The following is a 22374-nucleotide window of genomic DNA, read 5'->3' as shown; positions in this document are numbered from 1 at the left end:
CCCCCTCCCCATTCTCCTCTTTACAATTTTGAACACCTCTGGACCTAGTGAGAGGTTACCAATAAATTGAAAAATAATCAAAATGTTAATAATTAAAACGCGGATTTTTAGATTACGTAAAAAGATCTAGAATGTGGTCGCTTATTAAAAATCCGAGCGGGTGTACTTTGTTTGCAGTTGTTACACTGGTTTCACTGGAGCTAACTGTAGTCAACCTACTTGCACAACTGTGAACAATTGTTCCAATCATGGAGCATGCATTGAGGCAGAACTCTGTAAATGCGACATGGGCTACAATGGTACAGACTGCAGTAACTTCTCGTGCGAAGCTGTTAATTCATGTTCTGGTAATGATTTCTTTTGTTTGTTTGTTCAATTTAAAATGAGTGTCTAGATTAGGGTGCTGGAATTTCAGTTATCAGTTAAGATTAAGTACAGAGCCTCTTTCACATGAAAACGGACTTCAGTGTTTAAATTAAAGAATTTCAGTACAAAGTCAAAACCCATGATATAACCACAAAAACGGAATTCATATTTTTGGGTTAAGTTTCTGAGTGATATCTCAGCTAGGAGTTAAAATTTCAGCCCACTTCTTGGAGATCAGTAAATTTTGCAGAACGCGGAGCGCAGCTATCAGTAAGAGAAACCCACATCATCATTATCAGGTAAACCCCATTGAGACCCTCCAAAATTGTTTGAGTGATTTTTTTTTTTACCTTTTCCTGCATCTTATCCATTCTGTAACTGGTCATGATATATATCTGGGAGAGTTCCTCTTTTTGATCCAAGCAATGGTACTTCAGTTTGAGTTTTCCTTTGTTTTCTTTATCGTTAATCCGCAACTAGTTCTAGGAAAGCGTTTTTCCCAATTACTGACATGGTAATCAACTTAGAAAAAATATGAGGAAACTCGAAATATTAGGCTATTTAACATACTGATAAGCCAAATCATAGATTACGTGAAGTCTCTCTTTCGCTTTGTCCGTCGAATGTGACCGTAATAGTAAACCTCGAGGAAAAAATGGCCGGGCGAAAATTCGCGCACTTTTCTCGCGCTGTGTTCTTTTGCGTCACTCGCGCGATGGACTAAGCCAAAGAAGGACTACTCGTAGTCTGTACTAGTCTAGACAATTCATGAAACGTGTGAGCATGACTTGTGGTCTATTCTCATAACGTTTTCTTCTGTTTTGTAAATTCTCCCTGCTTAATCATAAGCCGCACAACTAGCAACTGAGAGCATTCTAATGTTGTTTTACAGGAAACGGAGAATGTGTTGGATATGACCTTTGTCGCTGTAATAACTCCTGGTCAGGTCGTGCATGCAGCATTCCCGATTGCAGTTCTGTGAAAAACTGCTCTTCTCAAGGGGACTGCATTCTGCCAGATACGTGTGCGTGTTATCCAGCATTTGACGGTAAATACTGCGATCAGAATGCAAAACCAAACACCAATTCACCCAGCTTCGACCAAATATTTTATAACGCTACCATCATTGAAAACTCGCCTGTTGGAACAATGATTCTGCAAGTACATGCCAACGATACCGATATGGGAAGAAATGGCCGAGTGTTTTACACGGTAGTAAGTGACAAAGAGGTTGAAAATAGTCTTGCCATTGGCGGTACATCTGGTAAACTTTACAGCACGTCAATGCTAGATTTTGAGAACATTAAAGCACCGTCATTTAATGTGGCTATTGTCGCCTCGGACAATGGCTTCCCGCAGAAATCGGGAGTCGCCATCGTCCAGATAACCGTGTTGGACGAGAACGACAACTGTCCAACTTTTATCGAGCCATCTGGAAATCTGCAGCTTGAGTTCACGGTTCTTAACCCAGGTGACACACTTACCAAGGTTTCTGCCATTGACTTGGACAGTGGAATAAACAGTGACATAACTTATGGCATGTCCAAATCCGGCGCGTTCTCCATTGATCCAAAAACTGGCGTTATCACCGTAATTACGACGAATTTGACGTCAGGACTGTACCATCTGATTGTTAGCGCTAGTGATAATGGAGATGTTTCCTGCAAGACGGAGACAAGTCTGACTGTCAAAAACAACGGCTTGCCTACAAAAGAGCCTTTGACATCAACTGCCAGCTCTTCTACGCAGAAGATACCTGAAACGTTGACCTCTCCGCGTGATACCGAGAGCACATCTATGTCCACTGAGTTGACAGAACCCACTGAGTTGACAGAACCCACAGGTATTTATTTCTGTAATAAAACACTCATAGTATAACGTACTTTCTGATTGGTCGTGGGTCTTTTGCCCCGCTGCCATGTAAAAAAAAAACATGGCCATGACGTGCCTTATCGTTTTGTCGACTGTGTTATTTTTTTAATCGGACAAATAGAAAACGACCTTTTTTACATATTTTTTTTTCTTTTACAACACTCTAGAAAGTTTGTGGCCTTTTGAAAGTTAAGCCAAACCCGAGCTGCATGCAAGATGTTTTATCAGTTCAGTTGTCTGATATGTTTGTTTGTCTGTTTATTTTTCTACGTTGTCTCTCATTTAAGCTTAGGAATTTGCCCCTTCCAAACTGCTATCAAAGATATTCCATATTTCCCAGTTAATACTGGTGATTTGACATGCGTCAACACTTACCTTCTTCCTTTAACTTCTTTTCTTACCCTGTATTCTAATTCGATAGCAGTCCAATTTACGAGCACAACGCCTGGTGACGAAGTTACTGCAGCGCCACAGAACAGTCCCAACTACATCATAATTGGTGCCTCTGGTGGTGGAGGAGTGTTGATGATTATAATCATAGCAGTTATAATACGAAAGTGTCTGTGTAAAACCAGGACATCTTCAGCCAAGCAACCCAGAAATATCGGAAGAGTAAATGACTGCCTTGAAGGTGATATTGAGTTACCCAACATAACCGGGAAGATATGAGAACTGGCTTGTTCTGGTTTCCTATAATAGTCAGAGACATTATATCTTTCTTATAAGGGATTAATAACAGTTCAAGCTGTATTAGCGATACAAATAGTAGTAGCAGTGGCAGTTGCTTTTGCGCCAGCTTCATCAGTAGCTTTAACGGAAGAAGCAGAAGAAGAAGCGAACGCAGTAGTAGCAGTAGCAGTAGCTATGGTAGTAGAAGCCGCAGTGGCAGTTACAGTGACAACTACAGTGACGGGGGCAGTAAAATAGTAACAGTAGCAGTAGCAGTAGACATAACAGCAGTAGTAATAGTCGGTAGTGGAAGCCGAAGTTGTAGCATTATCGGTATCAGCAGCACCACTAGTACAGTGGCAAAAGCATCGGTAGTGGTAGTAGCAGTAGCAGCAGATACAGCACAGAAGTGGCAACAGTAATTCTAGTACTATAGTTGCTGTTCCTGTTGTTCGATACCAAAACGCTCAAGCTAATATACCCAACTAGAAATAGTGAACGTTTCACCCTAAGCTTATATAATACAAGATTTGAAATCAAAGTGGATAGATGTAAACCGAGATTTATAAACCTACCATAAAGAGTATGAATAAAATCAATATTACTTTTGCTTTCTTTCGTCATAACATTGTCAAGGTAGTCTGCGGATCCACTTTGATAATGTCGCATGAACACTTGAAAAAGTGACGTCAATTTGTTAAATAGCACCCGAGTGTTTGTCGCTGGTTATAAAACAATTGGGTCATGCTTTTAACTGTGCGTATATCGAGGTATGGATACACGTGAGAAGTTTGGAGAGCACTCAAGAAGTTAGAGTTGTTCTCGGCTGCACCTCGAGCAACTCTTACGCTTCTCTCGTGCTCTTTAAACTTCGTGCTTGCACCCATACATCGATATACAGTACAGCCCAAAAATAATGCACGAGCATTGACTTCTTTTTGCGTCCGCGAGCCGGCAACTTCTTGCGGCTTCTTGCGGGTCGCTTGCGCTTGGATCTTGTAAGCCGCAAGAACTTCTTTTCGGTTAGGAAGTTAAAACCGCAAAAACTTTTTTTGCGGTAGGATTTTAGAAACGCTAGAACTTCTTTGCGGTGGGAATTTCAAGCCGCGAGAACTTCTTTGCGCTAATATTGTAGCACGCAAAGAATTTAGCGTAACAAGACATTGCATGCGACGGCGCAAGGCACGGTCGAATTTATATTGTTCTGGCACTTACCTTCTCAAACTCATTAATAATTCATCAAGTTAAAACAAAGAAAATCACAACCGTAAAGGAGGTTTGGATACCCGGTCTTAATTAGCATAGATTTTGACGATTTTGCTTCTCTGTTTACTCCTTAGTTTTAGTTTCGATTGAGAAGATATATCAAACACTCGAGGCAGTGTTTCATCGGCTATCCAAACACCTCGAATTTCGTCAAAATACTCCGCTGCGCGTCGTATTTTCGAATCTCTTCTCGGTGTTTGGATATCCCGATGAAACACTGTCTCTCGTGTTTGATATATTACGTAAGAACTACTATAGCGACAAATTCTTAACTCTTGACAAATTAAACTTTGATTTGAAACTGAAGTTTTTTCCTGACGTGAACCGTTGCAGACAACAAGTCTTCTCCATGAGTTTCGATTCAGTCCGAAGTTATGTTAGCTTATGTTTACCTTATTAACATACGAATATCTTGATTGAGCTGCATGTACATTCTTTTAAAATTGTTAGATTTCTGTACGTAGTATAGACTAAGCATGAAAATTATACTACCGTTTATGCAGGTGAATAACACATTGTGCGGATGATACAACAGTTTTTTCTAAAAAGACTTCAATCAATGAGTCTTCTGCTTGACCTCCTGGAAAAGTTTGAAAGATGCGCAGGATTAAAAATTAACAACACAAATTCAGATGCAATTAATGTGGCTGGGAAAATGGAAAAACAGATATCCCGTTCAACGTTAAGTGGCCTAAAGACATGTTTATGCTTAAGGGATACACTTCTCAAACTCGAAAAAAATAGCGACAAACTTAACTTCTTTAAGGTATTTTAGAAAATACCTTAAAAAAATGAGGCAGGTCAACATTGTTAAATCTGTGGCCTTTCAAAGCTTATTCATAATGCACCCGTGCTGCCAGTTCCTGAAAACTTCTGTGATCAAGTAAACAAAATCCCGTTTAATTTCATTGTGGGACAGCAAAACGGCCAAAAGTAAAAAAAGAAAAAAAAAAAAAACAAGGCAGGAAAAAAAATACACAAAAACAAAAATAATATTGGCAAACACAAAAACGGGGGCCTGAATAGGATTGAAAAAATGTAAAAAAAAAAAAAAAAGGTGGCATTCCTTGGAGACCAGCTTCATATCGTGACAAACTCGAATCGATGATGGACAATATTTGTTTAAATGATGTTTTTAGGAAGCTTGATCCAACTGAAAGGAGCTATTCTTACGAGTCTAAATCATTGAGAGTCAGTTCCAGGATTGACTTCATTTTAGTATCGAAATCAATTTCAAAATGGGTCGTCAAAGCCAATACCAAAGGTTGTTTACCATTTCCCCCAAAATACCGGAATTTCGGATGGAATGTAAATGGAAAGATCAATTTTGTCAACCGGAACGGTAGACCAAAATACCTAAACGGAATTCCCGAATGAAAAATATGCGTTCCATTTGCTAGTTTTTACTAGTTCAGGGCCTTTTGGCTTGGATCGTCTTTGATACTATCTTCCGGGAAAAAAGTCGTGGGAATGGAACGAGCGCATCCCCGTGGAAATTGAAATTTCCATTCAGGATTTCACGCGTCCCATTTACTACAACTGTCGGCCAACCGGTTTTTCCGAGTAAATGGTAAACAACCAAAGTTTCCAACGCTCCCAACCGAAAAGCTATTGTACTTGACCCAAAATTCTAGTCAAAAGCGAGATCCCGGGCTATGGACATTTAAAAACTCCCTATTGAAAGACAACGAATATGTCGAGCTGATTAAAGCAAATTACCCGGCTATACAGTTGAAGTTTTTAATGTGATTCCTTAGTATTGCATTGCGCATCCCTACTGCGCACGATTTTCGCGTCATTAGCACGCACATGAACGCGTGCGCTTACAAAACGTAAGAAATTTCCCTCAAACTAAGCTCGATTAGCTAAATAAATTCTCCTTTTCTCTTAAACGAGCACGGTGACCCCCACTTTTTATTTCACAATTTCAATGAGAACAGTATCCTCAATAAATGAGAAAAAAATTAGCAGAAACCTATGGCTACTTTTTTGGCAAATGAAATAAATACTACAGCGGGAGACATAACGCGCTCAACGGCGCATGTCCAAATTATGTATCCTTTAAAGAATAAAAAAATGCAGGGTATTTGAAGACATTTTTTTCTGGGACGTAGATGAATAAACAATCAAAGAAAGTCAAACTCTGTGTGATTTAATACGCTACATTGAAAAATAATCGAGCTTATTTGTTGCGCACGGAGATTACCAAAAGTCACCTAAATAACCTTATTTGTCAGCATTGTGGCGTGAAAACAAGCAGGGTGACCCCCTCTTTTTACTAAGTTTTTAATATCTCCTTGTCCTGTAACAACAGCATACCAAGTTTCATCGGAAATCTATGGCGGGTTCTTTTACTAGGGAATCACCTTAAGCTTGAAAAAGGAAAGGTTAAAATGTGAATTAATTTAGTTGGAAATAGGAAGTCTCACAAAATAGAAAAGACACAGAAATAAAACAGAAACAAAAACAGAAAGAAACAGCAATAATAAAGAGCAATTAAACGCTGAAATTGCAGAATATGACATCGTAACAATAGAATTTCAACGTATCTACGAAGCAGTTCTTCGATCTAAAATTAGGTTAGTTGACCAAGGTGAAAAACCTACTAAGTAGCTCTTTAATTTAGCGAAAAGAAACTACAGTCGCAAGACAAAAATACAAGAAATCAGAATTTTCAATTTCGAAGCAAAGATAGGTTAATCAGTGCTACTAACCCATCGTTAAAATTCTGTTGAAAAAATAGTCGAATTATGAGATTCCTTCGAGAATTTCTCTGGTTTGCGTTCTAATACCACTAAAACCCAAAGCTTTGTGGCATGACTCTTGGTGTGATAGAGAAGAAAAACCATTTCGGTTTAAATGATCAAAAGTTCCGGGTTGCGCACTAGATATTTTTATATCCTATGATGAAAGGCAAAATAATAAAAACACAACTTTCTTGCGACAATGGACAGATTAGACAATGGACAAATTAGACACGAAGTAAAATCATCCCACGAAACGAATTAAAATCATCCCACGAAACTGACCTACGTCTCTAGGAGTGTGTGTCACGCGTGGACCTCGCGCGATTTACACAGTGAGTGGAGTGGAAATTCTCGCCTATATCATTTCTTTTCTCTTTCATTGCATCGTCGCGTATTTAGCCATGTGCACACTCGCATTTTCGATCCCGTCAACCTTAACAGGATCAAGTCTTAGCTCTCCCTAACATCTCCACGCGCATGTTTCACGCTTGTACCTCACTCGATTTAGCGAGTGTCAGGGTTGGAAATTCTCCCCCATATAATTTCTTCCTGGTCCCTTACACCCACGCGCGTTTAGCAATGTGGCACAGTCGCGTTTTTGGTCTCGGAATACTCGAGTTCCTTAACAGGAGAAGGTTGTGGCACACTTTGGAGTCTCCACGCGCGTGTTTCACGCGTGCAGTCCACTTGAATTAGACAATGCGTAGGATGTAAACTCTCCCCATATCATTTCCTCTGTTTCTTTGCATCCCCTTGCGTTGAGCGACGTACCAGAACTGCGTCTTTGGTCTCCGGATCCTTCAATTTCTTAACACGTTTTGGCCCTTCCTCACGTCTTCGCACGTGTGTGTCACGCGTGGACCTCGTTCGATTTACACCGTGCGTAGAGTGGAAATTCTCGCCTATATCATTTCTCCCTCGTCCATTGCATCGTTCCCCAGTTGTGTGTGGAGTGGAGATTCCCACCGATATCATTTCTCCCTCCTCTATTTCATCGTCGCCCATTTAGCGATGTGCCACACTCGCATTTTCACCCTAATCCTCAAGATCTTTAACAGGAGCAACTGTTAGTCTTCCCTAACATCTCCACGCGTGTGTTTCAGGCTTGTACCTCACTCGATTTCGCGAGTGTCATGGTTGGAATTTCTCACCCATGTCATTTCTTCCTGTTCTTTTCCATCCTTGCGCGTATAGCAATGTGGCCCAGTTGCGTTTTTTTGTCTCGGTATCCTTAAGTTCCTTAACCAGTTTTCGCTTTCTTTTGAATCTCCACGCGTGTTTCATGGGTGTAGCGCAGTTGATTTATAAACTCTCCCCATAACTTTTTTCTTTGTTTCTTTGCGTCCTCATTCGCCTTAATCATAGTCCGCCATGTTGGATGCAACGTCACCATTTTTCGCATGAAAGCGAGGCCACGCGTGTCGAAACATCATGGCTGAGTCAGCGAGTACTTTGATTTCTTCAGAGTTTTGGTACTGCAATCTGGTGGACATACCGACAACAATATTTACCTGTGACAGTGACAGTGTATATTGGTTCGGGGAAGTCTACAGCAGCAGGAGAGGATGACAGTTCCGGTTGGACCTCCATAGGACTTTCCTCACCAGAAGCTTGGCCGAAAGTTGATGCTATGGATTAAAATGAAAAACATAAAAATACTTCTGATTATTTTACGATTTTAACCAAGGAATGTTTAAAGAGATACCGACAATAATATTTACCTGTCACAGTGACAGGGGACGATGGCACGCTTACATCAAACAATCGCACTCGTGCACGCGGTGGTTCTCGCTTTGTCGGAGATTTTCTTTTCCTGGGTGATCTTGACTAGCAAAAAATACTCGGAACTGCATGCTTCTCCAGAACACGCTTCCCTGTTAAAGTTGTCTGAAAATCCGCTTCCTTAAAGTGTACAGAACATACTCTTGTGCTGTTTGTTATCTGTAGATGTACCAGATCATAATAATTAATGTAAATACATGTGCGCGACAATGACATCGATAACCTAACCAACTTACCTGGACACTTTTGCCCACGTCTCGCCGTATTTTGACAACCCACTGCTTTCGAATGCCTTCATCACTGGGAAATTGGTGAAAGGTATGATTTGGAATATTTTTAGCGCGATTATTTTTACATTGCGGCACGCAACAGTGATCTCCGTTGGGCATGATTGCAGATGATCGCCTTGTCTCCTCGATCGCCGGAAGTTGACTTTACACGCGTGGCCTCGCATTGGTGTCAGAATTACCCGCTTCCTGCTGTTAGTGATGCCTCCGACGCCGACTGGATTTGCTCATCTTACTAACAAAAATATACATATCTAGTTGTAAACTTACTGATAAAAATCTTAATAATTTACAATTTATAAATAAGTTAAAAATGCAATGGAAAATTGAGAATCTAACTTAAGGTAGACAAATAAAATTATTGTTAAAAAACCTCTTTGTGTGTTTTTCTTTTTCGTGTTAATTATTGAAACCTCAATAGAAATTTGAGCTTCTATTTATTCTGGTGTTCATGAAAATCGTCGATTGCGTCTTTGTGTAAGGCTGTAAAAGTGTCGTCGACGTAGCTAGCCAGAGCGGTAGCGTTCCTTCGTAAGTTGCAAGGGCTTGTTCCTCGATGTTTAGCATGACGATTTCTGCTACAACAACGGAAACTGATGAGCCCATAGCTGTTCCGCGCATTGCTCGAAGAATGATTCCTGCGCTTTAACCTCGCTAATTTTCACTCTCGAAGCTGTCGAGTACTTCTGACGTATGCGTTTTCTTTTAAATTTTAAAACATTTAGCTTGAACATCCAACCGTTACCAAATAGGGGTCGAAACACTTTGATTAACCCCTCTCCTAAGTGGATTATCGCAGGAAAATTGGCGTAAGTAGTCTCGTTTACCACCCAACAGTGAAATGACAGGTGTCTTTGTTGTTCATCACGCCAGCATAACAGGACGAGTAATAAACTAATCTAGTGGTCATCAAAATAACTTAGAGCAACGAAAAAGTGATACCGCAACAAAGACATCTGTCAATGTTACATCGGCGCAGAAGTCATTTACGTAATTTACACAATTTACACCACTGACTGAGATAAGATGAGATGAGGTGAGATGAGATGAGATGGGAAGAGAAGGGAAGAGAAGAACGGAATTTTCTGAAAATGTTGAAGTCGCTAGCATACTATGTATGCTAACTGGGGACACCCTACTACAATTACTTATCTAGTAATTAATAAAATATGAAATATATATACCTATGTAACTAAAAATGCGGGTAAAAAGGAAATGCGAATACATGATTGAAATAAATCCCCTATTCCATGGGTGTTTGGTAATATGGAGCTTTATCTCTACATTGCCTGTAAGCCTAATGGTGACAATACTAATATAATACAATCCCGTTTTTCCTCTAGACGAGAGGCTACATCCATCTTTTTGACAAAATGCACTCAAATTTGGTTTGCTGTGGCATCGATCCTGGAAATTACGCTTGTGCCTTTAAAGTATAGTTATTCCAACCTCAGTGAGGCTTTCCTGCGATCCCATAACGCTGGGTGCTATCACAATGCGTTTCTTCTCCTGTCATTGCCAAGTATTGGTGCGCGAGCAGGAATCAGAATCTTGCGGTACGATCTCAGCGACCACAAGCTGGCAAAGATGTTTGTGATCGCCTTATAGCCACTCTTAAAAGTCACATGGGGCGATTTATAAACAAGGGAAATGACATAAACACCGCCAAAGACACGAAGCTTGCTATTGAATCGTATGGTGGGGTCAAGGGCTGTTATGCCACTGTTGCAGAAATTCAAGATTCTTTTCAAAGTGTGACGAAACATAGCAGGACTGGTATTCAAGCACCGAACAATTTTCTGTTCGAGCCCGCTGGACTGAGAGCTTGGAAAGCATACAATGTGGGCACCGGCAAGATTTTTCGCTCGCACAGCTTTAGAAGTATGGTATTCCACAAGGTCCCACAGGAATCCAAGAGCTTCAGCCATTTGGCCGACCATCTCAAGATGTCGGCACGTTTCGTGCAGTAGCAACTCAGGCCCAAGATGTCGGACCATTAACCCCAACGGAGGTACAAATAAGCCGGTCAGAAGAAGCAGAGTCAGCAACTCGATCGGTTGCTTCTTATTCGTGCCCAGAACAAGGCTGTGTAAAAATCTACCAAGAATTTAAAAGTCTACAGTCACGTCTTGATGTTGGTCGCCACTTAATCAAGTTAGAAAGAGAATCTGACTATGACAGCATTATAGCAAAGTGGGCGGAAACCTGTAAACCTGTCACTGGAGACTATGTGCAAGCTAGGTGAAATTAGTGTTGCACCGTCAGTGGCATAATCGCCTTCAGTATCAGCTGATAGTCCTTCACTGGTGGGGGGTTGGGCAACCGATTTTCTGAACGCGTTCGGTCTGTTTTGCGGGATACATTCTTCCAAGGAGAACAAACCGGTGTTAAAGCAAATACTGATGATATTGCATCTAAAATGAAGAGTCTAAGAACAGCAAATGGAACTAAATTGTTTATAAAGGAGGAATGGCTTTCAACACCTCAAGTTGCAAGATATGTCAGCAGGCTGTCAGCCCTGAATAAGAGGGGTGTCTTGAACCGAGATGTAAGTGCTTTCCAAGAGGAGTAAGAAGACCTTGATTATGTCAGCGAAATAGAAGCAATGGAGACAAGATTTCAAATAAGAAGGGGAGTAGAACTTTAATTCAAAAAGTGCATTTTATGCGTAACTGCGAAGTAACCTTAATTTTATGAGGAACCACTAAAAAGCACTCTTGCCATGCGGTGAAAAGTAGTGTTTATAAAGTTAAGCAAAACAATATCTGGCGAGCAAGCTGGCAAAACAGTGGAAAGCAAAAACCCTCAGCATGTTGAGTACCCCCACTATTAGCAACCTTCTCTTGCCACATACCATAGCAATGTGTATTCAATTGTAACTGGAATGAAAGATGGAAAGCATCTTCTCAGTAAAGCATTAGCATTTATGCTCGTAAAGAGACATGAGAGACCTACTCCGGTTCTTCAGAAATCCAAATAACCGGGATATCTTTCAAACAAGTTTATGGTCTTGAGCAGCCTTGTTTCTTCTTATTAAGATGTTGTACGAGCTGAAAAATTTTGTGATAAGAAAACTTCAGCTACTTCATTGGTATTTCCGGTCTTTCAAAACATTGCACACAAAAAAGGCATCGTTGAATGCCGGTGTTTTTAATTTTTCTCGGATTGGTGAATAATACCACCGTCAAAACGTAATTCAAAGAATTGAGTAAAGCGTAAAGATAATCATTTAGTCGCCAGATCACAATTGAATAGAAACAAAGAATACAGTGACTAGTGTCAACACAACAATTCAGCTGACAGACTAGTGCGTGCATTCCTTTATCTCTGTTTGCTTCTTATGGCGACGGCGTTTACATTAACCTGATCTCAGAAAAATGCTCGTGCAAGTAGATATACTGACGCTTGGAACACAAACAAGTGTCACGCCAAACACCGGTCCTACATTTACATGAAGGCTGCTGTTTCTCCTATAAGTAAATTACTTTTAGTGCATTCAAAGCTTGAAAATGAATTTAATAAGTGTGGAAACTAACAAAATGTGGCAAAATATACCTGACGCACTTTGTTTTCAACGGTCGACTTCCGACATACGGGTTTTATTAGATTTACACACAACTGTCAGTAAATCATGTCAATGTCTTAGAATTTATATAATTAATTTAACTTCTTAGCTATGCAGATAAACATCTTTTTTAACGTTTTAAGTGCTGAAAAACAAACAAATTGGCGTCACTGATACCAGTACACGATTCGAATCAGCTCCTTAAACAGCAGCTTATGGTCACGGAGTACTCCAATTAACTTGGACTGTCTCATACTTCAGAGGAATGTAACAGAACCCCAAATTGTTTTTCGTCAGAACCATAGCACTTTGATAGGGTTTTATTTTGACTACATGTTTTTCGACACGCAATGTTGCCCATTGGAGATATTTGCAATTTAACTAGACGCTTTGCTGCGTGTACCCAAGCAGTCGTTATACTGAGAAGCAATAGCTATATTGCAGTTGAGCTAAATATTCTGCATTTGAAGTTGTACGAAATTCAATCGAATTGATGTGCTTAAGCTATTCTGCTTTTGATTGCATTTCTTCGAATCGATTAATAGCTTATTACTTGTTTGCAAGTCTTTAGGGTGTGAAATGAGTCAAGGTCTTTGTATCAACCTATAAACGTTTCAGTCTATTTTTCTTAGCCTTTGTCGTTTTTATTTGCGTTTCTCAAGCAAGCGAGACATTTTGAATTTCATAGTTATATGGTGATGCGCGACATAGACCTACGAACGTGGTTGTCGAAATCATATACTTATCTCGTGATTTTTAGCCCATTTGGAAGTTAAAGTATTAGGGAAAGTGCTTATGTAAATGCTTGTTTGTTCAGTACAGATAATCAGTCGCCTAGATAGCCAACGTAAGTTCCAGATGTTTACAATATTTTCCGGCCGCAATGTAGGCGTACCGCGGAAGTACACCAACATGGCGGTTCCATACTGGTCTCTGTACATTTGTGCAAATTATTTCGACGAATATCTGAGCTTGGGAAAAAGCACAGACTTAAAAATTCGAGGAGTGTCATCTTTATTAATCTCCTATAACATCACAATTTCTTGATTTTATCCACTAAATGGTTTTCGAATAAATTTTTTATTACGTCAGGATTGCGTGACAGCGCAAGCCAAGAATTGTTTTGCTGGGGTCAACATACATTAGTTTCTTTCAGCTTAAATGTACAATAATTCGCTACATGAGATTCACTCTTGTTAAGACACATAACTCTGTTACAAGCAAATAACGAGAGAATATCGTTTAGTTCGAGATTTTATCTCTATTATACTTTACGAAGTTTCTCTGAGCATTTTACTTAGGTGTACTCGAACAGATGAATTCGTAAACAAATTCCCTCACCTTTCTGCTCTTGTTGCTCAGACGTTCTTGAGCTCGTGCTGGGATTCTGCTTGGTTCACGATCACGTCTAAAAATACGAAGACGCTTCTGAAGATGCTTTTTTTCAAGTTGAAGAGTTGATAGCCCCGGTTGATGGCTCCTTTGGTATAACATGATTCATGATTTACTCAAAATGTTCGCTCGTAAATTGATCTCTCGTAAGAGGCTTGCAGCGACCCGTTCCGAAAACGCTTAACGTCCTTTAGTGTTGGTCTACCTTGAACGGTGTGCTCTTTTGTATGTGATTTCATCACCCTAGAAATCATGGAATCCGTGCTAACTTTTCTCGACGACAACCTCTGTAAATTCCATGTGCTATACGCATGCACAGGTGGCGCATGTGCTTTAGAGACCAGACGGCGATTTGTGACTGAACGTGGAAAAAAAAAACGGAGCCGAAATTTAAACCCAGGCCTCACTGCCTGGGTAAAAAGCCTAATTTGCGGTTTTTTAAAATTGTTGCCGCGTGACATGGTTAGTTTTCAAATGTTCCTCAATGGCGAGAATAACTTCAAATCACTCCAACGTTGGATGTTTCATTATTTAAAGTGCAACTAACCCCCCATTTTTTTTTTCGCTTATATAAATCTTAGTGCAAAGCTCGACATTGTCAGGGTAGATAACACACGAATTTGACTATTCTGACTATTCTATCAAAACGAGCCCCCGAGTCGCAGACCAAAACAATGAAAACTAGGTGAGATAAATATACAGCAAATCAATCGGATCGCGTATTTTTGCCCTCGAAATAGAGAGTATTGTAATCGAATAGTCAACGACACGCACGTCCTACAATGAAGTGATTAAGATTAGCGAGGCTTCAAATAGCTGAACTAGCGATGTATTTTTGGATTTTATATACAACCACACGCAAGCTACTTGGACGAGGTCAACAACGTGGCTGAGTTTCTCAAAGGCCCTTTCACGTACCCAACTGTTTAGGTCTTTGAGCAAAGAGATATATCTGTCCCAGTCACAAACTCAAGACCAATCAAGCATTGATAAGTTTATGTAAGGAAAGTCAGGTAAAACAAACCATAGAGATTCGACTTTACGGACGGAGATTGTAGCGCTGAAAGGAGAATGTTCTTGTTTTCGGCCGAAATACAACACTCAGGTTATTAGCGTACGTGAAAAAGACTCTTAAAGCAAAGAACAGTGAAGGAGAAATGTGGCGGGCTCGACTTGCGACGCGCACTTTGAAATCGAAAAAGTATATATATACATCGTAGCCGTGCTAATCGTAGCTAGACTCCGAATTGTATTGCTAGATGATACAGTTCTTTCTTTTAAAAGCCTTGTCCATTTTCGATAAAATATGAAGCACAAACACCCCAAATATGTTTTCACAGCGCTCGAAACCCAGTCAAACGTCTCTTGAGTGTTTTGAGTCATGTCCTTCGATGACGTCAGAAGAGGCCCGACTCAGATCCCACCATGCTCGGTCGTGGGGCAAGAAATAACAACTTTAAATACCTGTAGAATCGCAGGGATTTTATCAATCGAAATAATTTTTCGCTGAAGTAATATAGAAAACTAGTAGTTTTCATTAAAGGAAAAAAAATGGGGGGTTAGTTGCACTTTAAGGTTCAAAGAATTATTAGATGAAAAAAGATAAAAACCCACTGTATTCTGTTAGTGTGAGGAATCATTGTTGCAAGTGCAATTTTAGAGCTAATTTAGGGGTTTTATCCCAGGGATTTGATGTGAAAGCTCCAATACCCCAGGGATTGACCGGGCGCCCAAACTTCTTTGGGCTGTAGAATAACTTAACGACCTTAGTCATCTGTGAAAGTTTGAGAGAAATCGGTAAGATGGCATGTGTCACGCCTGCCTGGTCCTCTCGTAGACACGCTCTTAAGTCTCGATAAGTACTTCTTAGTTGTATTCAAAATATTACCTTGTCAAGAGTGTTTTTTTTTTTGTTTGTTTGTTTGTTTTGGTAACTTAATTTTTGCCATTATTGCTCGAACGTTCTGCGGAAATCATCTTAATTTTTGCAGCGAGTTCTTTTTGATTAACTTGTTCTCGCCTTCAAGAGTTTTCAGGGCACTTTCGCTCCTTTGAAGATTTACCTGAGGTAAACTTACGTCCCTAGTCTGCACTCTCCTTATATTAATGCGGCAATAACAGCATATGACAATAAAAAACCAAAAGGATTAAAGTAAAACAACTTGATTAATGCACGAGTCTTTAATGCTATATGTCGCCATTTTACTCTGACGTCGTTACATCATCTTTCTCATACTGGTGATATACATGTTAAGTGTAAATAAAAACAGTGCAAAAACGAAAAGCAAACTATTAATCGCGAACGTGTTACTACATCGCATTTTACCAAGGTTTATGTTCAGGGACACTATCTTTTCTCGCCGTTTAGTTGACTGACGTGTTCTCGACTTCTTTACAAAGTAAGGAACTTGAACTAAACTTACGTCCCTAGTATGAACTCTTCTAAAGAAGCCAATAATATTCCGAAAACTACCCATCTTACACAAATTAATGCTGTTTTAATTTCCTGCTAATTTCCCATATATGAAAAGGCCTGTTATTCCTGTTACATTTAATGCATCCATGCCAGAGCCGAGACACTTCATTTTTTCAGAAACTGTTGGCAATTCATATTATCTATGACGTTAGTGCACTACATCTCTACTCTAAACAAAAGTTCCATTCTACGAAAGAAATCCTTTTAAAGTTTAGTTAATAGCTGAACCTGGAATTTAACTGTCTTTAACTCCTTCAAATACTTGGCGTATGTTCCAGGCTGTCAGTGTCTCCAATGATGTCACTCTGGAAGGAATATGCTTCATCGTACTGCTGCATTCCGAACACATATTGCCATACCACAACCGTCTTCCCTGCTGTTACCTGGATGGTTGTGGTCTCTTCATATTCTTCTGACCACGTTTTCTCACTGGACTTTTCAACGTAGCCTGAATATTCTGCACTAGCCGAGAAAATGCCCTTTGCAATTCCCGCCGAGACATTCCAAGCTTGCTGTTCTGTAACCGAAGAGGTCAGCGACTTTCCAACGTTATATGTTTGTGTGAAGGTCTGTGTAGCTAATGGATCGATGAAAGCTTTTATCAATTTCCAGGTCCCACTCAGTTCTGGAGTTGGATATGGGGAAATCTTAGTGCCATCCGGTTTGCCAAGGTAAAATTTTGCAGCATCGTGGACGTCAGAATGTAGAACGCATGGCGTATTGTTGCCAGAATTGGGCGAACCGCCCGAAGGATGCCAGATCTTTCCACCTTGGTGCATTATACGTTCATCTTCTTCATCAAATGTAAAGAGTGCGCCAGCATGACGATCAGAATGGTAGACCAATTTTGTGTCATTGTCCGGATCTATACTCACACCTTGAGGATGAACAATCTTACCACTGTAGACATGCTCGATATATCCAAAGTGGCCGAAACCTTCAACGGGTATAAATCGGACTTGGAGCTTTTCTGGGCTGCTGTTGTCGTCGTACACGACTAAGTTGGTGTTATTGCCAGGATTGGTAGAGCCCCCGAAAGGATGAACAACTTTACGCGACTATCGATGGAATATATATCCGATAGGTCCAGGTCCGTCTGCCATCTCATCTAGCTGCGCGTGGTTCTCTTTCGAAGTTTGAACGTCTAGTCAAAGATGCTGGATTGAGTGTTAACGCCTGTATTTATAGAGTAACTTTTAACTACTACGTGATGTCAGTTTCCTGTGTATGTTACTATATATGGCAAATCAAGCTGTGAAACGAAATTAAATTGACTTCAATAAGGGTGTAGCCTGCGGACGCAGGCGTATTTCCAGCTGTCGATTGTCTTCTCTTCGGCGGGGGATGCATTAAGGCTGCAAAGTTTATCGTCAAACCCAGAAAGGCGTGAACGCCTAAAATTATTTCAGGGATGTTAATTGCGTCACGACCAATCAGGTGCGAGATGAAACCGCAAACTCAACCTCAACGCTGTTATCTTGCATCTGATCGGTCACGACCAACATTCTAGAATTAAATAATTTCACGTTTTTACGGTTTTTGGGCTTTCACTGCAAATTGTTTACGATACAGACTGAAACTGGCAAAGAATTAAGTGGATTTATTCTTGGTTAGAAAATTTGGGACAAACTATTTAATAGTTTCACGAAGATTTTGAAAATATCACATTAAAGTTCCTATGACACTGACCTAAATGTGGAGACAGGCTCGTTATATTTCGCTTCTCTGTCTGGATGCTATGGCCTTTATGCAACCTGCTCATTTAATCCATGATTACTACTAGTCCTACAACTATACATAGCGAGTCATGCGGTGAAAAGAAATTGCCTTGACGCCAATAAGGTTGCAAACGTTAAGTTGTTGACCGTACAGACAAAAAGCAGCAAACATAAAGTGGATCTTTTTAGGCTGAGAAATTAGATAGCCTCACGTATATCTTATATATTACACTAACCTAAAAGTCGAGAAAGGTTTGATAAATAATGGATAGTACGTGTACAACCGAAGCGTAGAATCTTTTGATTGTTGCACCATTGTAAACACATGAAAACTTAGGAAATCAGCAAGACCCTGTTACCATTGCATAACATAACATAACATAATCTATTCTTGTTGCTTCGAAAAGGTTTGCTTGCACTAGCTTTCGCGCCATTTAGTTCATTGATGTGTTCTCGGATTAAAGTGTTTAGAGGGCAATTGGGCGTTTTGTGAAGGTACCGAGTACCGTTAAATTTTAATACGTGCGTAGTATGAACTAGCGCGGAACGCGTACAATATCAATATGGCATTAAAAGCATATGATAATAAGGAGCTAAAGTCTTTTTCTTTAAGGTAAAAATAACTTGATTAATTCACGAGTCTAAAAGAGTCACTGTCTAGAAATATCCAAAATCGCTGTTCAGGCTCGAGAAATCGCGAATCCTGATATATTTTGCCCGGAGAGCACTTAAAGGGAACTTTCTTCAAATAAGTCGTTGTCACTGTGAAAAAAAATGACGTTTTTTTTAAAGAAATTCGGTTAAATCGAAAAGACGAGTTTTACTTCATTAATTACGCATAAATCAATTTTAAAAAATATGCTTAATTCTTCTCGCTAGTATTGAAACACTTTACAACTCTAGGAAAAACAGATTACTTTTTAAAAGAGCTAATTTTTTTCCACTTTTTACAAACAACAGCGTTGAAAGTTCTACAGCTATTTCAGAGGTTTCAGTCTTTTGAAGAAGTGTCATCTCCAGCTTTAACGAGCTTTACGTGAAAGTTAAAAATTAATTATTTTCAGAAGCTTAAAAAACCTATCGGTATCTTAGATATTAAGTCAAAATACCCATTGCCAACCCGTGGCTAAAGTAATCTAGAGAAGAAACATGTCAGTGAACTCTCTTGCAAACTTTTTGACTCCGCCAAAAGCCAAATATTCGGGCGCGAATTCGCTCGAATACGGATCGGCGCACGCCGAGTATACCGCAATGTTCTGACGTATTCGATTGCGGCTGACTCGAAATACACCTGGAATATTCTATCGGAATCCGGCCCGTTTTTCCGTATTCAAATTTAATACTCGTGAATGATTCGAAGTGTTCGATAAATCATGCGCACTACGTTTTGGTAGATTAATGTTGCATTAGATGTTCTTCGAAGATATAGTGATCATTTATGACTCGAACATTTTCGAATACTCTCAGTTGTTCGAGAGTTTGCGACTGGAACACGAGATGCACGACGCCACTGCTGACCTGAACGTCTTCGAATACTAGTACTTCAAGTATGCTCTAATTTTCGAGAATCGCACGCTATGGACACGAAAGTTATGTCACATTTTTCACAGCCAAAGGTGTCTTGCGTCGTCTAGAACGGGTTTTATGCAGGTAATATACACTACCGCGTAGTTCAGTCAGGCAGCACGCTAGTGTTCCGAAGTGTGCGACTGGAACACGAGACTCACGCGACGTATGAAACGTGTTCATGTTCTAATACTGACGTATACGAGAGTCTTTAAGGTATTCTAAATGGCACACTTCAAGTGTTCTGTGGTGTTCGACTGGAATACGAGACTCGTGCGAAGTATGAAACCTATAGCTGTTCATGATCGAAAACCGAAGCCAGCGTGAAGTACTGAGGATCCATATCAAAGCTTGTATATCCCCAAAACTGTGTTCAAACTGCCGTGTTTAACACACATTTTTATTTCTTTATCGATTTCTTGGATTCCTAACAAAACCCACCCAAAAGAAAAAAAATGGACAGGACAATATGAATTTTATCCCAACAAAAAGTAAACAACTGCCATGATGACATCTTCATTTCTTTTCACTGGCTACCTGGCATTTTTAACTCTCAGGTTATTTCGGGTAGCCAGCATCCCCATCATATTTGTTTTTAATTGATAACAATAGTAGTTTGAGCCGTTTCTTTGGACTGAGAGAAATTTAGGTGTCAACCGAAGCTTTTTGCATTTTATATTTCTGTGACACTAGAACCCAGGAGAAAGCGTCAGTCTTCTACCAGAGCAAACGTTGATGTTATACCAGGATTGAAATTCCCGTCTGGCAGATTAACACATTCGTTAAAGTGCCTATGAAATGAAAAATAATTGCTGCTGATTTGAAAGGCTTTTCAAAATACAGAAGAATGGCGTTTGCATGCCTTCTTGGAATATCTTTTCTTTTTTTCTCCTAGAGATATCAACGTTTCTGTATTATGCAAATTAGGAAAGTGATGACGTAATGAACTGTGCAAATATAATTGTAAAATACTGAATCAAGAATATCTCGAGAACTATCGGAGCAGTGCTCTTCAAACTTGGCACCAGAAGAAACAAAATAACTCCTGTGGCGCTGTTGCCATGACAACAGTTTTGCCGCTGGTCTTGTCTTATGTAGAATTGTAATTCCCAGTTTTTGTTTTAACCAAGTATCATCCACTCCTAGCAATCTAATGAGGAGAGTTTAGACCGTATGGAAACCATGTCTGTTCCGAGCAGGACCTCTGTCGCACTTAAAAGGGTTGCAAATGGGGATATTTGGTTTTTGCCAGAAAGAGACTGGAGCCAAGAGAGTTGCCATGGCAATGGCACTACAGGTGTCATTTATTTTCTCTTGTGATGTATATTTCTGGTGGGCGTTCTATTTGTTCAGGTGTTCGTGAAAATCGTCGATTTCGTCTTTCTGTACGGCTGTGAAGGTGTCGTCGACGTAGGTTGCAAGTGTCGTAGGTTCCAAGGGCTTAATCCTGGATGTTTTGCATGACGGTTTCTGCTAGAACAACGGAAACTGGTGAGCCCGTAGTTGTTCCCCGTGTTGCACGAAAAATGATTCCTGCGCTTTAACCTCGCTGATTTTCACTCTGAAAGCTGTTGAGTAATTCTGACGTATGCGTTTTCTTTTTAATTTTAAGACATTTAGCTTGAATATCCAACCATTACCAAATAGGAGTCGAAACACTTTAATTAACCCCTCTCCTAACTGGGTGATTGCAGGAAAATTGGCGTAGGTAGTCTCGTTTACCAGCCAACATTGAAATGACAGAGGGTCGGGGTGTGGGGATATGAGCGAGTGAAAGCGAATAACCTTCCCATAGTCCAACACTAACATGGGTTTTCAGTTCCAGTCTTGAAAGTAGGTTATTAGCGAAGACTGGTATAAACTAAAAGCGACATCCAATTTTCTTTGATTCCATTTCGCCCACTCCCTTCAAATTCTGATTGGTTTGTTCTGTTGTTCCGTTGTTGCCATTGAACAGACTAATAAGTTCAATTTTTTTGTTAGATTTATATCGTGTAAACCGCCCTGGATGACGTGAATTTACCCTATATTAGGCCTTTTGCCCATTCTTCATCAGTCTAAGTTTTTTGTAATCCTTTAATGGAACGGATCCCATCAACAGTTAAAACGGTTAAAACTGTTGTCCCAAATAATACTAACTAGGGGTAAAAGGTAGTGTTAAAGGGGAAGTAATTCCTCTGTAAATTGAGCATCGATGTCTCAAAACCACTACAGCGTTAGCTTCGTAGTTATCAGTTATTCATAGGAGAAAATAACACGACAAGTATCGGTCTCCAATTTCTCATCACCGACGTTTATATTTAGTACTTCACTTCAGGTTGTGGAAAGGGATCAAGGGAAGTTAGCTTGCAGATCAGGAAATAATAAGAACAAGAGGCTAAGATTAGCTTAAACTCGGGCCTGCAAATATACAGTGGTATACCCCTAATGTAGCTATTCAAAAAAAGAAAAGAGAGAACTCTGTCCTTCTTACATCGGATGCATCGCCCTCATCACGGTCACTTCGAGTCTGTTTGTTTGTAGTGAATATTCATAGCACCCTATCAACATATATATACTTTTTAAATTGTAGATCAACCACTGATAACAATAACAATACTTTAAGAAAACTAAATAAATAAAAGCAGAAAAAGAGAAAACTGGACTTTGTACGCTTGGCATATCTAAT

The 22374-nt window shown here is 39.9% G+C and overlaps 1 protein-coding gene, 1 long non-coding RNA gene and 1 pseudogene across 2 annotated transcripts in view; 2 read left to right on the top strand and 1 right to left on the bottom strand.

Moving 5' to 3' along the window:
- Nucleotides 1-3516, top strand: part of LOC110059840 (protein bark beetle-like) — a 57803-nt gene extending 54287 nt beyond the window's left edge. The window contains exons 23-25 of the mRNA XM_020766566.2: nt 178-347; nt 1259-2209; nt 2660-3516. Coding sequence (XP_020622225.2) covers nt 178-347; nt 1259-2209; nt 2660-2907 — 1369 coding nt within the window. The 3' untranslated portion in view covers nt 2908-3516. The remainder of the gene's footprint in view (nt 1-177; nt 348-1258; nt 2210-2659) is intronic.
- A 4659-nt stretch (nt 3517-8175) lies between these two features.
- Nucleotides 8176-8987, bottom strand: LOC149096347 (uncharacterized). The gene is made up of 2 exons (XR_016204427.1): nt 8642-8987; nt 8176-8548 (listed from the first exon to the last, which is right to left on the bottom strand). It is a non-coding gene; the product is annotated as an uncharacterized LOC149096347 (long non-coding RNA).
- Nucleotides 8988-10255: 1268 nt separating this feature from the next.
- LOC149096346 (uncharacterized) lies at nt 10256-11515 on the top strand (annotated as a pseudogene).
- Nucleotides 11516-22374: the final 10859 nt, after the last annotated feature.

Source organism: Orbicella faveolata, unplaced genomic scaffold, assembly GCF_042242905.1.
Source record: "Orbicella faveolata isolate gen_17 unplaced genomic scaffold, um_ofav_v1 contig_48, whole genome shotgun sequence".
NCBI classification, from domain to species: Eukaryota; Metazoa; Cnidaria; class Anthozoa; order Scleractinia; family Merulinidae; genus Orbicella; species Orbicella faveolata.
Note: the sequence above shows the minus strand (reverse complement) of the source record. Positions and strands in the feature narration are given on the sequence as shown.